The sequence below is a fragment of the Bicyclus anynana genome, chromosome 15 (genome assembly GCF_947172395.1).
Source record: "Bicyclus anynana chromosome 15, ilBicAnyn1.1, whole genome shotgun sequence".
Classification (NCBI taxonomy): domain Eukaryota; kingdom Metazoa; phylum Arthropoda; class Insecta; order Lepidoptera; family Nymphalidae; genus Bicyclus; species Bicyclus anynana.
In genome coordinates, this window is record NC_069097.1 from 1,765,235 (window position 1) to 1,779,802 (window position 14,568).

General features: G+C 37.9%; 3 protein-coding genes across 4 annotated transcripts in view; 2 read left to right on the forward strand and 1 right to left on the reverse strand.

The window, feature by feature from the left end:
* Window positions 1-4,466: 4,466 nt before the first annotated feature.
* LOC128198811 (uncharacterized) lies at window positions 4,467-5,279 on the reverse strand. The gene has a single exon (XM_052885917.1). The coding sequence runs from the start codon at window positions 5,277-5,279 to the stop codon at window positions 4,467-4,469; it is 813 nt and encodes a 270-aa protein (XP_052741877.1).
* A 1,004-nt stretch (window positions 5,280-6,283) lies between these two features.
* LOC112049697 (gametocyte-specific factor 1) overlaps window positions 6,284-14,568 on the forward strand; it is a 56,265-nt gene continuing 47,980 nt past the window's right edge. Inside the window, exons 1-3 of one of the 2 annotated variants that reach the window (XM_052885702.1) lie at window positions 6,284-6,484; window positions 6,672-6,936; window positions 7,564-7,716. In XM_052885702.1, the coding sequence (XP_052741662.1) occupies window positions 6,704-6,936; window positions 7,564-7,672 (342 nt within the window). In that variant the 5' untranslated portion in view covers window positions 6,284-6,484; window positions 6,672-6,703 and the 3' untranslated portion in view covers window positions 7,673-7,716. Of the gene's footprint in view, window positions 6,485-6,671; window positions 6,937-7,563; window positions 9,272-14,568 lie in introns of those variants that run through there. The other variant, XM_024087695.2, reaches the window with a different exon arrangement.
* LOC112049696 (mucolipin-3) lies at window positions 9,414-12,982 on the forward strand. The gene has a single exon (XM_024087694.2). The coding sequence runs from the start codon at window positions 10,416-10,418 to the stop codon at window positions 12,207-12,209; it is 1,794 nt and encodes a 597-aa protein (XP_023943462.1). The 5' UTR covers window positions 9,414-10,415; the 3' UTR covers window positions 12,210-12,982.

The following is a 14,568-nucleotide window of genomic DNA, read 5'->3' on the forward strand; positions in this document are numbered from 1 at the left end:
TTCTATATTTGGACTTCAAAAAAGAGGAATTCGAGCAATATTTAAATTAAAATCACTCAAGTCGCTTCGTCAAAAGTTTAAAGAAATAGGTATACTAACAGTAGCCTGTCAATATACATACAACAGTATAGTCTATGTAAGACAAAATATTAATTTGTACAAACGAAAAGGAGATTTAAAACCACGTTATTTCTGAATGTCGTCTCCAAAGAATAAAAAAATCTTTTGTAGGTCTGGGTGTACTCTTCTTTATCAAGATCCTCAAGACTATGATGGACCTGCTAATGCATAACTTTAAGAAATGTAATAAAAAAAATACAAACTTAGTCGAGGTTACTACACTATTCATGAGTTCCTTAAAAATAAAGACGCTTGGAGGCCATTGAATCAGCTTCCACATTCACACAGGAAGTAAAACTATAAGAATTTATAATGTTGTCTATAATTTTATGTAAATTTATAATTTGTAATTATAAATTATAATACTTACTGTATGATTTTTTAAAAAAAGGAGCAAATGTTGAGTTTCTTGCTGGTTTCTTCTCAGCAGAACCAGCATTCCGTACCGGTGGTAGAATCTTTACAAATAGTCAACTGACGTGTCAAAAGTGCTTGTAAAATGAAATGAATTTTAAATTTGAATTTGAATTCGAACTTATAAACTAGAAACTAGTTGTTGACCGTATTTTATGCCACTTAACTACACAAACCGACATTTTTAGGTAGCCTTTACACTACAAAAACGATTACAAATTAAATTAATGGAACATTAAATTCTAAAACAGTTTTTATAAACGAGATAAATCGTTGATTCTTGAACTTTGCCAAAGCGGTAACATCTAGCAAACGTAAAAGGTTATGGGAGCGCGCGTGTGGTGTATGAATTAAACTCCCATAATTAATATAAAAAGGTATATTTAATATTTGTACACGGAATAGAACTAAAAATAGAATGTACAAACTAAATAACAAAGATGAATCGAATGCGTATGTAACGCATTTATGACGTTGAAATGAGAGCCGCGATTTAGCCGTAAGCGTGGTATGTAGCCGGTTAAGCCGTTTAACGTACTCTACCCTAGTGGGGCCAAGATTAAGTATTTATAATACTTTACGAACAAAGGATTATTGTATCCCGAAATATAACGGCTCTCATTGGAGAATCGAACTGGCGCCTATACGTCGAAACTCCTGTCGGATTGTTATTGGCTAAGTGTGAGCACTTAACAAGGGTTGACATTCCATCGGCGTTACGTAATTCTAACACAAAGGAATGTTGCGTGGTTTTTGTACAATGCAGCTTAAAGAGTTATAAATAACTTACAATTATTATATAACCTAAATATTAATGCATCGCCACATCAGCCCCCCGGGAGACCGTTAGGTCGTAAGCTTCGCTGGAAATTTTACGCGTCTGCCAGAGCGAGTAGTTATTGCCGTTGGCGTAATGACAGGCGATGTAGGAACTGCGGGCACGAGAGATTCGTTAATGACGTATGCCGGCTTTAAACGATCGATTGAAACCGTAACAATTTTACCAGCGATATCGATTTTAAAAGTTTTCTCTGACCTTTCAACGATTTTATATGGGCCAGAGTATGGATGTTGGAGCGGTTTACGTACTGCATCTTGCCTTAGAAAAACAGCAACGGCGGACGATAGATCCTTACTAACGAATGTTTTCGAATCTCCGTGTCGAACGACCGGTGTAGGTTTTAAAGCGCGTATATGTTTGCGAAGCCGAGATAGAAAATCGTTGTAATCCGTGACTTCCGACGTGGAAGGTAGAAACAGATCACCAGGCAAACGTAAGCTTTCACCATACAATAACTCAGCGGAGGTTGATGCTATATCTTCCTTCCAGGCGCAACGAATACCGAGTAAAACAAGAGGCAAAACTTCATACCAATTTTCATTGTTTTGGCACATGATAGCGGCCTTCAATTGTCGGTGGAATCGTTCGACTAAACCATTTGCAGCGGGATGATATGCGGTGGTAGTAAGGTGCTGTGCTCCCGTGAGCGTAGCAAGCTCTTTAAACAAATGCGACTCGAATTGACGACCACGATCGGTCGTAATCCGTTGCGGGCATCCAAAACGTGCGATCCATCCACTAATGAAAGCGCGCGCTACTCTTTCGGCGGTGATATCTTCGAGCGGTATCACTTCGGGCCAACGCGAAAAACGGTCCACCGCGGTTAAGCAATAGCGATAACCGTGTGATATCACTAGTGGTCCGATTATATCAACGTGAATATAAGAGAAACGTGCAGATGGAGGAGTAAAACTATGAATTGGAGCTCTAGTGTGTCGTGAAACTTTCGATCTTTGACAAGCGAGACAGGCTTTAGTCCAGGCTCTGCAATTTTTACGTATATTAGGCCAAACGTATCTCTCTGTCATCAGTCGAATGGTGGGCGTAGCACCAGGATGACTTAAACCATGGACTAAATCGAAAGCCTGTTTACGGAATTCAGGTGTGAGATAAATGCGCGGTCTCGGTCCTGAAATATCGCAAAAAACTTTACATTCGCTCGAATCAGAAATTTTAATTTTCTGTAAGTCTAACGAAGTAGGGTTGTGCAATAGATGTCGAAGTTCGGAGTCTGTCTCTTGGGCTATGGCGAGTTGTTGCAAATTAATGTCGTTAGAAATCGTTTCTATTCTTGACAGTGCATCAGCTACGATATTGTCGTCTCCGGATATGTGTCGTACGTCGGTCGTAAATTGCGAAACGAAATCGAAATACCGGAATTGACGTGGAGAACAGTTTTCCGATGCCTTGCGAAAAGCGGCGACAATTGGTTTGTGATCGGTCCAAATCGAAAACGTTTTAATTTCAATCATGAAGCGAAAGTATTTCACAGCTTCGTAAATTGCTAATAGCTCGCGGTCGAAAGGGCTGTACTTGCGTTGGGCTGTATTGAGTTTTTTGGAGAAGAAAGCAAGGGGTTGAATATTACCTTCAACTTTCTGTTGCAAAACGCTGCCTATCGCGACGTCGGAAGCATCACAAACTAACATTAGCTGTGCAGTCGGGTCGGGGTGAGCTAGCATGGTAGCGTCTACAAGACTCTGTTTACTTATATTGAACGCCTGCTCTAATTCATCGGTCCAGATTACGGGTGTGTTTGCCTTAACGTTTTGACCACTAAGAAGTCGATTCAATGGTGTTTGAGTTTTTGCAGCGTTAGGTAGGTACCTTCTGTAGAAGTTAATCATACCCAAAAATCTCCGAAGTTCTTTTAGAGTTTTCGGCTGCGTGAAGTTTTGGATAGCACTGACTTTATTAGGCGTAGGCCTCGTGCCATTCGCTGTAATCTGATAACCTAAAAATTCTACTTCTGAAGCACCGAATACGCTTTTTGCAGAATTTATAACGGCGCCGTGTTCACGTAAGCGTTCTAATACAAGCGCGAGGTGACATTCGTGTTCGTCGTGGTCCCGTGACGCGATCAAAATGTCGTCTATGTACGGAAAAGCAAAGTCGAGGTCTCTTAACATTTCGTCCATAAACCTTTGAAACGTTTGTGCGGCGTTTCGGAGGCCGAAAGATAAAAAAGGGAACTCGAATAAGCCAAAAACACTTGTAATCGCTGTTTTAGGTATATCAGCGGGGTTCACAGGAATTAAATGATAAGCACGCACTAAATCGATTTTGCTGAAGACAGTACACCCATGCAGGTTATGCGAGAAGTCCGCGATATGACGCACTGGATAACGGTCCGGTATTGTACGCGCATTCAAACCTCTATAATCTCCGCAAGGACGGTCCGTACCGTCTTTTTTTGGTACGAGATGCAGCGGAGCAGCCCACGGACTATCAGATCTACGTGCGATTCCGGCTCTAACCATGACTTCGAACTCGCGTTTAGCGCGAAGCAAGCGGTCCGGTGCTAATCTGCGTGGTCGGCTGTATACGGGAGGACCGGGCGTAGTACGAATATAGTGTACCGTTTTATGTTTAACCTCTCGTATCGTAGGCTCGCCAGAAGGTCGCGTGACCTCAGGATACCGTTTTAATAACGTGTGGTAACGCGAGGTACCTGTAACCGTTTTAATTTCGCAAACGGGGTGGTTGACGGGCTGTGCATTTACAATTAAAGATGTATGCTTATCAACTAAACAGCGGTTTCTTACATCTACAAGCAAATTATAAAAACACAAAAAATCGATTCCTATAATAGGTTTGGTTACGTCGGCTATCACAAATCGCCAGTGAAAATCCCGACGCAACCCTAAATTAAGCGTTAAACTAATCGTACCGTACGTGTTTATTTCGGTACCATTAGCGGCAAACAGTTTATAATCGCATTTCTTAACTAAAGACTTATTGTTATAACTTATTCTACTTAGCGGATAAACACATAAATCAGCACCAGTGTCTATTAAAAATTGAGCCTTAGTGTTCTTATCTGTAACAATAACGCGACTGGGTGAAACGGGACAGCCATTGTCAGTCGCATTCATTGACTGCCCGATTCGTTTCCCGTAACACTATTACGCGAGAAGAAACACGGTTCGCGGCACTTAGTAGATTTTTCTCGAAACTTTCTATGGTACCAACACAGTGTATCAGCTGCAGGGATGTAGGCGGGGCTTCGGGAACGGTGGCGCCAGCCGTGTCGCTCGTGCGGGCGAGAACGGGCACGCGATAGCTGCGCGTGCGGAGGTGACGACAGGGCAGCCACTTGACGTGTCAACTCGTCGACAGCTCGCTTGAGTTCGCATACCTCATTGTTTGCGGTAGGTGCGGCCAACTCGTGCACTTGCTGTGTTCCGATGACGTCACTTACGGTGTCCGCTAGCTTTGCGAGTTCCTCTAACGTGCTCTTTTGCTGCGAAGCGAGGATCACTTGAATGTGAGTCGGCAGGCGACTTGACCACAGGGAACGGACAAAGTCGTCTGGAACGTTTGGGCCTGCGAGATTTTGTAAATGTCTCAAAAATTGAGACGGTTTACGATCCCCGATGTCTTCGTGGGTCAAAAGTTGACGGACCCTTTGCTCTTGACTCACAGATAACCGAGCAATTAACTCCGCCTTCACTTTTTCGTACTTGTCAGCGGCCGGCGGGTTTTTTATGATGTCCTTTATTTCAGTGATATATTTTATGTCCAAGTTCGCGATAACGTAATTATATTTGGTCGCGTCGACGGTTATGTTCGCGAGCGCAAATTGACCCTCGAGTTGTGCGAACCATAAAGCCGGTTCGTTGGGCCAAAAGGGTGGCACTTTAACGCGCACAGCTTGAACCGATTGTTCTTCGCGTTCGGACATTGTCTATTTATTAATTACTGACTATTCGAAAGCACTTTATGACTATGTTTGGGGTCACCACTTTATGACTGTTGTCGGGGTCACCACTTTATGACTGTTGTCGGGGTCACCACTTTATGACTGTTGTCGGGGTCACCACTTTATGGGAGCGCGCGTGTGGTGTATGAATTAAACTCCCATAATTAATATAAAAAGGTATATTTAATATTTGTACACGGAATAGAACTAAAAATAGAATGTACAAACTAAATAACAAAGATGAATCGAATGCGTATGTGACGCATTTATGACGTTGAAATGAGAGCCGCGATTTAGCCGTAAGCGTGGTATGTAGCCGGTTAAGCCGTTTAACGTACTCTACCCTAGTGGGGCCAAGATTAAGTATTTATAATACTTTACGAACAAAGGATTATTGTATCCCGAAATATAACAGCTCTCATTGGAGAATCGAACTGGCGCCTATACGTCGAAACTCCTGTCGGATTGTTATTGGCTAAGTGTGAGCACTTAACAAGGGTTGACATTCCATCGGCGTTACGTAATTCTAACACAAAGGAATGTTGCGTGGTTTTTGTACAATGCAGCTTAAAGAGTTATAAATAACTTACAATTATTATATAACCTAAATATTAATGCATCGCCACAAGGTCTTGTCTGAGTTGGTTAATACTAATATACACCACAACAAAGAATATATTACGCTCGCCACTACTCTCCCAACAAATTAAAATAGCTTAAGTTTTCAAAATTTACCTTTAAAATTGTTGGTGAATTTGGGTGTAATGCGTTTCCATAAGTAATTCCTCTATGCAAACGGCCAACTAAAGAAATAGTAGCGTTAATTAATGGTCTGAGGATGAGAAACAAAGAGGATTCGTCTGAGGTGAAAAAGTATCTTATTAATCTGTGAGGACAACAGTTATTCCAAATCCACAGAGTACTTTTTTATAATCCAATTTCAAATATATTCTGTGTCTAAAATGCAAACAAAACAAATCCTGTAATTTTTTAATTTCTCTGTGAACGAACGAGAATTTGTTTTTATTTTGTGAATTTTATTTTGTTTCTTAAACAAACAATAACTTCGTGTTTATCATCAATAGTTAGTTTATACTCAGTAAACTATTGGTAACGTATAGGTAACAATAAGGCTGTCTGTGTGGGTTTGTTTCAACGGAAGTTTTAGCGACATTTTCCTTTTCCAAGTAAGTGATTTTTTAAAAGTTTTTCGACTAACCTTTTTGGTTGTTGTTTCTAATATTCATAAATAATATAATATAGGGTGACCGCTCCATCGTGGTGCAGCGACTCCGGACTCCAGACAGAACTTGAGACTAAAATTCTTTGAAAAAATGAAACAAGTTTGCTTACAAATACTCTTTTGAATTTCAGAAGCCCTTTTGATTTCGCTCTCCTTATCAGTCATGAATGACAGCGATTGGTTCACATGTCCCTACAACTCCGCGCACCGCGTGCCCAAGTTGCGCTTTCAGCGACACCTCGTGAAGTGTGAGAAGCAGTACCCACCGCTGGCTATATGCCCCTACGACGCGCGCCACCGCATGCCCAACGACCAGCTATTGGTGCATGTAGAGGACTGCCCCACGCGCTTGGCGCTGACTTTACCATATGGTGGGCAGAAGGAATTTAGTTCGTGGTAAGCTAAGCACTGATAAGTATATGTGTCTTCAACACTAAGCTGGACATAGGCCTTTCCAAGAGTGTGGTGCTACACACAAGGAAGGAAAATATTAGTTATCATTTTGGATATTATCTACACATAAAGATGACTGTCCTATGTGCCTGGAGCTGGCTTAACCAAAGCACCATTCCGTGGGCAGAAGGGATTTAGTTCATGGTAAGCTCAAAACTGATCTTTTCACCACATATCATTGGTGTCAAAAGCGATAAGCCACAGTGAAGAGTGAGCTGTTGGTGGATTATCCGCCAGAATAATCAAATAGCCATACTTGTTTATCTCTGTGTTCATTAGATGAGAATACTGAGACACCAGTGGCAAAGGGTTCATGCAAGCCAATTCTCACTGGGTTACCTTTAAAAATTCATACATATTTACGTTGTTCTATATCTAAATATTTGAAAAAGTTTGCATCACGCTATATGAATTTCCTTTTCTTCGGAGTGACTTCATCTAAATTCCATCCTTCACCAATGCCAGACACATTTTACCTGAGGGGATCCCCAGGAAAATTACACACTCAACATAAAATATGTCTAAAGTGCCATCTTTCATAATAATTTATCTTATTATTGATGACCCTAGGGCCAAAAGACAGCTGACAGCTGATACCACAAACATACCGAGCAAGCTTACCCAGCGACCGTGCGACCGAAGTGAGCAACCGTGCTTCGACGAGGATGAATGGGACTAGACTATACTAAAGCCAAACCTGATGTGGACACACAAATTTAAAATGTAGGTATAAATCGCTACTTATTTTACACTGAATAATAATTAATTTAATACTGAATAAATAAATTAACTTATTCCTAAATTAATGACAGTTTTGATAAATAAGAATATATAGTACTTACTTGAGATAAGGGTCCAAAATATACAAATTTTATTAAAAAAATAGCACAAGAATTCTTTACATACTTAAGTTAATAATTGCGTAATTTTATCTATTTTCCAAACGCCAAAAATAATCAGCCATTTTGTGTCTTCATAGACTCATAGTCCTAGTAAACAATATACAGTCTGGAAATACATAAAGTAAATTTTTATTATTTAATTGTTTTCTGTTATAAGAAAACCATAAAACTTGAAACAAATAATATTAGCTAGAAAACACGGTGTTTTTGTGTTAAAGTATAAAATCTAGTACTATGTTATGGTAATAATCATGTTAGAAAATATAAATAGAATAAATAGAAGGGTGAAAGTTTACTTTGACTTTTACTAGTTAAAAATAAATTAGGTATGAAATTAAATGCATTTTCTATCTTCATTTTAAAATTTGTTGATAAATACTCTACCTCCAGCTTGGCTAGTACCTTACTAATTATTATATATTAAAGTGGTTATAGTAATTACAAGTAGGTACCTATTGATTGTTAATATAGCATTAAAAAGAGAGTGTGTGATAGCAACACTCATTATAAAGTAGCGAAAGTTTATCAGCTTCTACCATAGGCAAATATAGCATCTGTACTGTATGTATGATATTCGACTTGAGGGTATGTGCAAAATCTTTTAGTGTTTTTTTTTTATTTTATTAACAAGGTACGCGAACATCGCTTCGCGTTGAATCTAGTAGTAAGTTTTTTTTTATTTGAAGACAACCCTAGTCCCTAACGTTGTTTGAGTAGATGTAATAAAGATAAGAGCTGTAGGTAAATAAAACGGCTCGATAATAATTTTGTTTTGAACTGAATTGCGCCGTATTGTGTCGTAACGAGAGTCGCTATTTATTTTAATGACGTTGCGGAGTGAATCTTCTGTACTTGTACAAATGTTGTCTGTGGTATGGCCTTAGTAGTACTTATGTTATTTACTTCATTTTTCTTATCAAGGCAAGTTAAGGTATTTTTCTGGTCATGTTGTAAATGATGGTGATTAATCAAAATTAAACACTACTAAAGACTGGCGGCTTATTGCGTTTCTGAGTTTCTGACACCTGTCAATGAGAGAGATAAATACCTTTTACCATTAACGAGTATTAACATTAAAATTTAAATAATTTTGACAACGTACAATCAACGTTTTCGTTTTGGGCTAAAGTTATGAACAATAAGATATAGAAAATTTACAATGACAGGTGTCAGAAACACGATTTCTGAGCGGCTGGACTTTACTTACATAAATTATTTAATAATACATTGTGTTATAGTAAGTGGACAATTACCTTGGAAATATACACAATTGAATTAATGGCTCAGATCAACATTACTTCAATGTTATATTTTAAGCTCATTACTAAGTAGACAGTGTCTATTAAATGTTACCAAATAAATGATTTTAATATGAATAGTATAATTTTTATTCTACTTATTTACCTTGAGACTTTGCGAGAAATACATTAAAAAAAATCACATTTCAATTTATCTCTGCCAACATTCCATAGGAAACGTTCCATAAAGCAAACGTTCATATAAATAAAAATTATGATTTTATCGAATAAAATAAGTTAACGATGCGTAGCGTAGTGTGTAGTGACCCTTTTTTCTGCATCCACGGTCATGGGTTCGATTCCCACAACTGGAAAATATTTGTGTGAGTAGCGTGAGTGTTTCAGTGTCTGGGTATGTATGTAAAGGTAAGCATTTTTAGTACAGAAATGTCAGTAAGTATAGTACATAAATTTACGATTCGGTACAAGTACCTATATAATTCTATGGTATAGGTAGTACCTCCGCATATCTTAGGTTACGTTGTAGTTTCTACACTTAGGGGAGCTTAAGGGCTACAACAAATATTTTATACTATTCGATATTATTTATTTATTATTATTAATTATTAGCACGGATAAATCCAGTTACATTACTAGCGCGTCGAAACTGAGACGGACAAAAGTGGCTAATTGTTTTAATTTCATTATGTCGCGTTGTATTTCAAGAAATAATACCTAATTTTGTCTACAAAGTCGAGTTGTGTGTTCCAAGTGTAAAAACGATCTATTGGAAGTAAACACAAAATTGTACAAATTCGGATCACTTTTTGCGGCGATTTTGTATATACGTAACATAACTGTAATAGAAAATGTTTGGGCTACAATACCCATAGTGTTTGAGTATTTATTTATTGGTCTATTTACTTCTCTGTCTATTGACAGAGTGCAATATTTCATTTGATCTTCGTGACCGTGTCAACCTTCATTTGTGGTCTGTGGTGTCAACTGTCAACGGTGTCAGGAACTAACTGTCACTGTCAGTGTGTGCCTGTCAGTTGTCGAAAAAGCTGTCGTCGGGTCGAACTCGAAAGACGAAATCGAAATTCGAAACTGGCAAACAACAAAGGAAAATGCGGAAAAACATGTAATTGGTTTTGTTTTTATATTTTTAATTATTCCAGTTCAGTAAATCCGCTTCCTGTTCCTCAACTGAGGGTTTTTAAAGTTATAATCCTTCCAACCCTCAACTAGAGCAGTGACTGAATACGTAAAACTAAAAGACATGACGACTTCAGAGGGCCACCAAGATTTGGAAGACGGGCCTAAGGAGGAAAGAAGTAATGCATCAAATCAGAATACCTCCCAGGATCACACGTCGTGGTCGGCGCCAAATTCTTCAACACTTTCTCAAGTCGAAGAGAAAATGCGACGTAAACTTCAGTTCTTCTTCATGAACCCAATCGAAAAATGGCGAGCCAAACGTAAGTTTCCTTACAAATTCGTCGTTCAGCTGATAAAAATTGTGCTGGTCACCCTGCAACTGTGCCTGTTCGCGCATAACAGATACAACCACGTCAATTACACTTGGGATAACAGGATTACTTTTTCTCATTTGTTTTTATTGGGCTGGGACTCCACTCGGGAAATTAACGCCTATCCGCCGGGCGCTGGACCTTTGGCTGTTTACAAAGTTGACGAGTTTTACAATAGCTTGGATTATGCTTACGCTGGTTACTCCAACTTGACTAACGCTATTGGACCATATTCCTACAATGATGAAAGCAATATAAAACCTGAACCAGAATTCTGTCAATATTATTATAAGAAAGGAATCATCCACGGCTTCAATGAGAGCTATGAGTTCAATGCAGAAATTGAAAGCAGTTGCATTAACTTTACAAACGTTGAAACTAAGCTTTTTAAATCCCAACAATATTTACAAGATGCTGGTATAAAAGTGGACTTTGCAGCCCTAGTTAGGGCGGAATTGCGATTTTCTTTGAAAACGATTAATTTCAGGGCAGCAGGTCCTATTACGCCGCCGGATTGCTTTAGATTTGATGTAAAAGTTGTATTTGATAATGAAGACCATGATGGTCAGATGTCTTTGTCTTTAGAAGCTGAACCGCACAAGTTAACTTGTAAAGGTGACAAGACGTACATCACAGATAATAAAATTGACCAGATTCTGAGGAGCATTTTAAATATATTGGTGATTCTAATATGTACGGCTTCTCTTCTGCTATGTAGCAGGGCTATTTATAGAGCACAGTTGTTGAAAGGACTCACCTGTGCATTCTTCAGAAGAGCATATAATGCTGAACTAAGTTTAGATGGTCGATTGGAATTCCTCAACATTTGGTACATAATGATTATTGTCAATGATATTTTGATCATAATGGGTTCAGCGATGAAGGAACAAATTGAACGCAACCAGTTTACTTATGATGAGTGGAACGTCTGTTCTTTGTTTCTGGGTGTGGGAAATCTGTTAGTCTGGTTTGGTGTTCTACGATACCTCGGCTTCTTTAAGACATACAATGTTGTTATATTAACACTGAAGAAGGCAGCGCCAAAGATATTTAGATTCTCGTGCTGCGCTCTATTACTCTATGCTGGGTTTACTTTCTGCGGATGGCTTGTGCTTGGGCCATACCATATGAAGTTCAGATCTTTGGCTACAACCTCTGAATGTCTATTTTCTCTTATAAATGGTGATGATATGTTTGCTACGTTTTCAATTATGTCCAAGAAATCACCAATGCTCTGGTGGTTTAGCAGAGTATATCTATACTCTTTTATAAGTTTATACATTTATGTTGTTTTAAGTTTGTTCATCTCAGTTATTATGGATGCTTATGATACTATTAAGCAATATTATAAAGAGGGATTCCCTAAAAATGATCTGCAGCAGTTCATTGGTGAAACTACTGTGGAGGAGGTCTCCTCAGGGTTGTACAGAACACAGAGTTCCTCATCTCTTAACACAGTTATGAATTCTCTTTTCTGTTGTAATTTTTATAGAAGAGCTTACTCAAAAATTGGAGGAGGCAGGTCAACTGTGAACTTATTATAATATTGATAATTTAGTTCTGCAACTTTCTACTGTCAATATATTTCTACTATACTATCTAACTTACTACTAACTATTAACTAACATTAATGAAGCATAGATCTTTCTTTGTTAGTTTAGCAATGTCACTTCTAGACTTTTCCTGCTGTTTGTTATTTATTCACACTTCCATTTATCTTATCTCTTCTATTTATACAAAATGCTAATTACCAGTGTAATTTACAGGGTTGTTGCACCGCTACAGCCAAGCTAGGCAAAGAGAACAAAGTGATTAGGCATAATACTAGTAATTCATTTATTTATTTCAAAAATTAAAAAAATATCGGATGTCCCTGCTAATGTTATAGTCTATTTGAATAGTTTTTACTTGGTAGCAGGCAACTATTGTATTTAATATGATAATATTATTATAATTGTGTACATATTTACCATGTTTGTAAAGACTAGGTAGGATATACTTATGTTTATATTAGATGTTAGATGTACATGTCTCAAATAATAATTATCATTAAGTTTTAATAAAATTTAGTTACCAAAGAGGATATATCAAAGTAAAGTCATTCAGCTAGCCTCTGAATGTTACACCTTAATTTGATATTTATGTAAATTTGGCGCGTGATATTTTTATGAATATTTATTGTTCTTCCATTTAGGAACGATACATAGGTATTATTTTTTACATTACTTTTGAAATCTTACATAATAAATTATTTATCAATAAAAGTAATTAAGATATGATGCATGTGTTTACAATAAACTGTTGATGATTAAAGTAATCTGTAATTAACTTTTATTCCCCTCCTATCAGCTAGGTACCTATCTCTTTGTTAAACCATAATATCTAATAGACAGAGCCTGCAATAGTTAGACATACCACATTTTACCATAGCTGAATGATTGTTAGCCTAAGGTCCTACATAGATTAAATTATGGAGTATGGACTTTGGAAGGTAGCAGGTTCAATGGTACACTCAACCATCCAAGTCTAAAAGTATTTTTATGACATCAAATCATTATATGAGAGATCACATCCCCAATCGCCAATCACTTGAGCTTCGTGGCAACCCTTCGAAAAACGTCTTATTTTCTCAAGAGAATGCCACAATGAGTGGTCTAGCGATTGAAGTAATGATTCCTCATCGCAAAATCCCAGAGAAATAATTAAAAACGTTGCCTTTTATACTTGAACAAGGATGTATGCCCTGAGCCCTAACTGAAAATCAGTGCTGCATACTTCTCTTTATAGGATGTAGATATGTGGCAAAACGAAAACGCTGAATTGGGGCCTTTTTCTAGGTTAAGCCACTAGCAAGCCACACTCTTATATCTCCACTGTTTTGTGTGGACAGGGCCATAATTTATTAATTTATGTTTTACAATTTAATAATGTGATGACTGGCATTACTTAAAAATAAAGATCTTTTCTTTCTATAGCCTAAACGTTCTTAAACCTACAGTAGAATCATATGTTGACAAACTTTCAACTTTCCTAATATGAGGTAGGTCTGGCTACCGCCGGATCCCGGTCCGTAAATATTGTGTTGCAATGGAATTTGATATGAAATTCGAGGACACCCGATCCTAATACGACTTATCAGTACAGATATTGTAGAAGCAAATAATACAATTATTGATGTATTGTAGTCAGAAAATGCAAGGTTACTCCGTGGAATGGTAAGTTATTCGTTTGTGGGATAGTAAATTCGATTCCCGGCGCTATGATTACTTTTGTATCATTAAATTGCAAACTGCTCATTGTTTTTCAAAAATTTTTTCTTTCAAATCCGAATTCGATAAAAAGCACCATAGGTAGGTACATACTTCGTTTCATCATTAGCAGCTTGTTTTAAAGGCCTCTTTATAGGACCTCTCCTATATATATGGAGCTTAAACCCACCACGCTGCTCAAATGCGGATTGGGGGCGGTGAAAATGTTGATTAAAAATTTCATTACAAATGTTAACTCAGACGAATTACAGATGATAATAACCGGGACCGACGGCTAATTCCAGACCTAAAACTTCAAACTAAAAATGTTGGATTTTTATATCTTCCACTTTCAATCAATCAATAGGACTTCTGAGTTGTGAAATCGGTCCTAAAACACTTCCGTATCTCAGAGAGCAAATTAGCCTGTTTAATGTCCACTAGTGACTCGCCCCGGCTTCGGGTGCTATGTAGATGCTTATAATTATTATGATTAGGTGGTCTATACTACAGGATATCATTACAGCGCGCTGGTGGGTCCACCTGCGTTCATCTTCATATACGAAGGAATCGTGGTCGAATCATAAATGAGGAGATCCGCAGAATAACCAATTTCACTGAAATAGCTCAGCGAGTCGCGAAGCTGAAGTGGCAA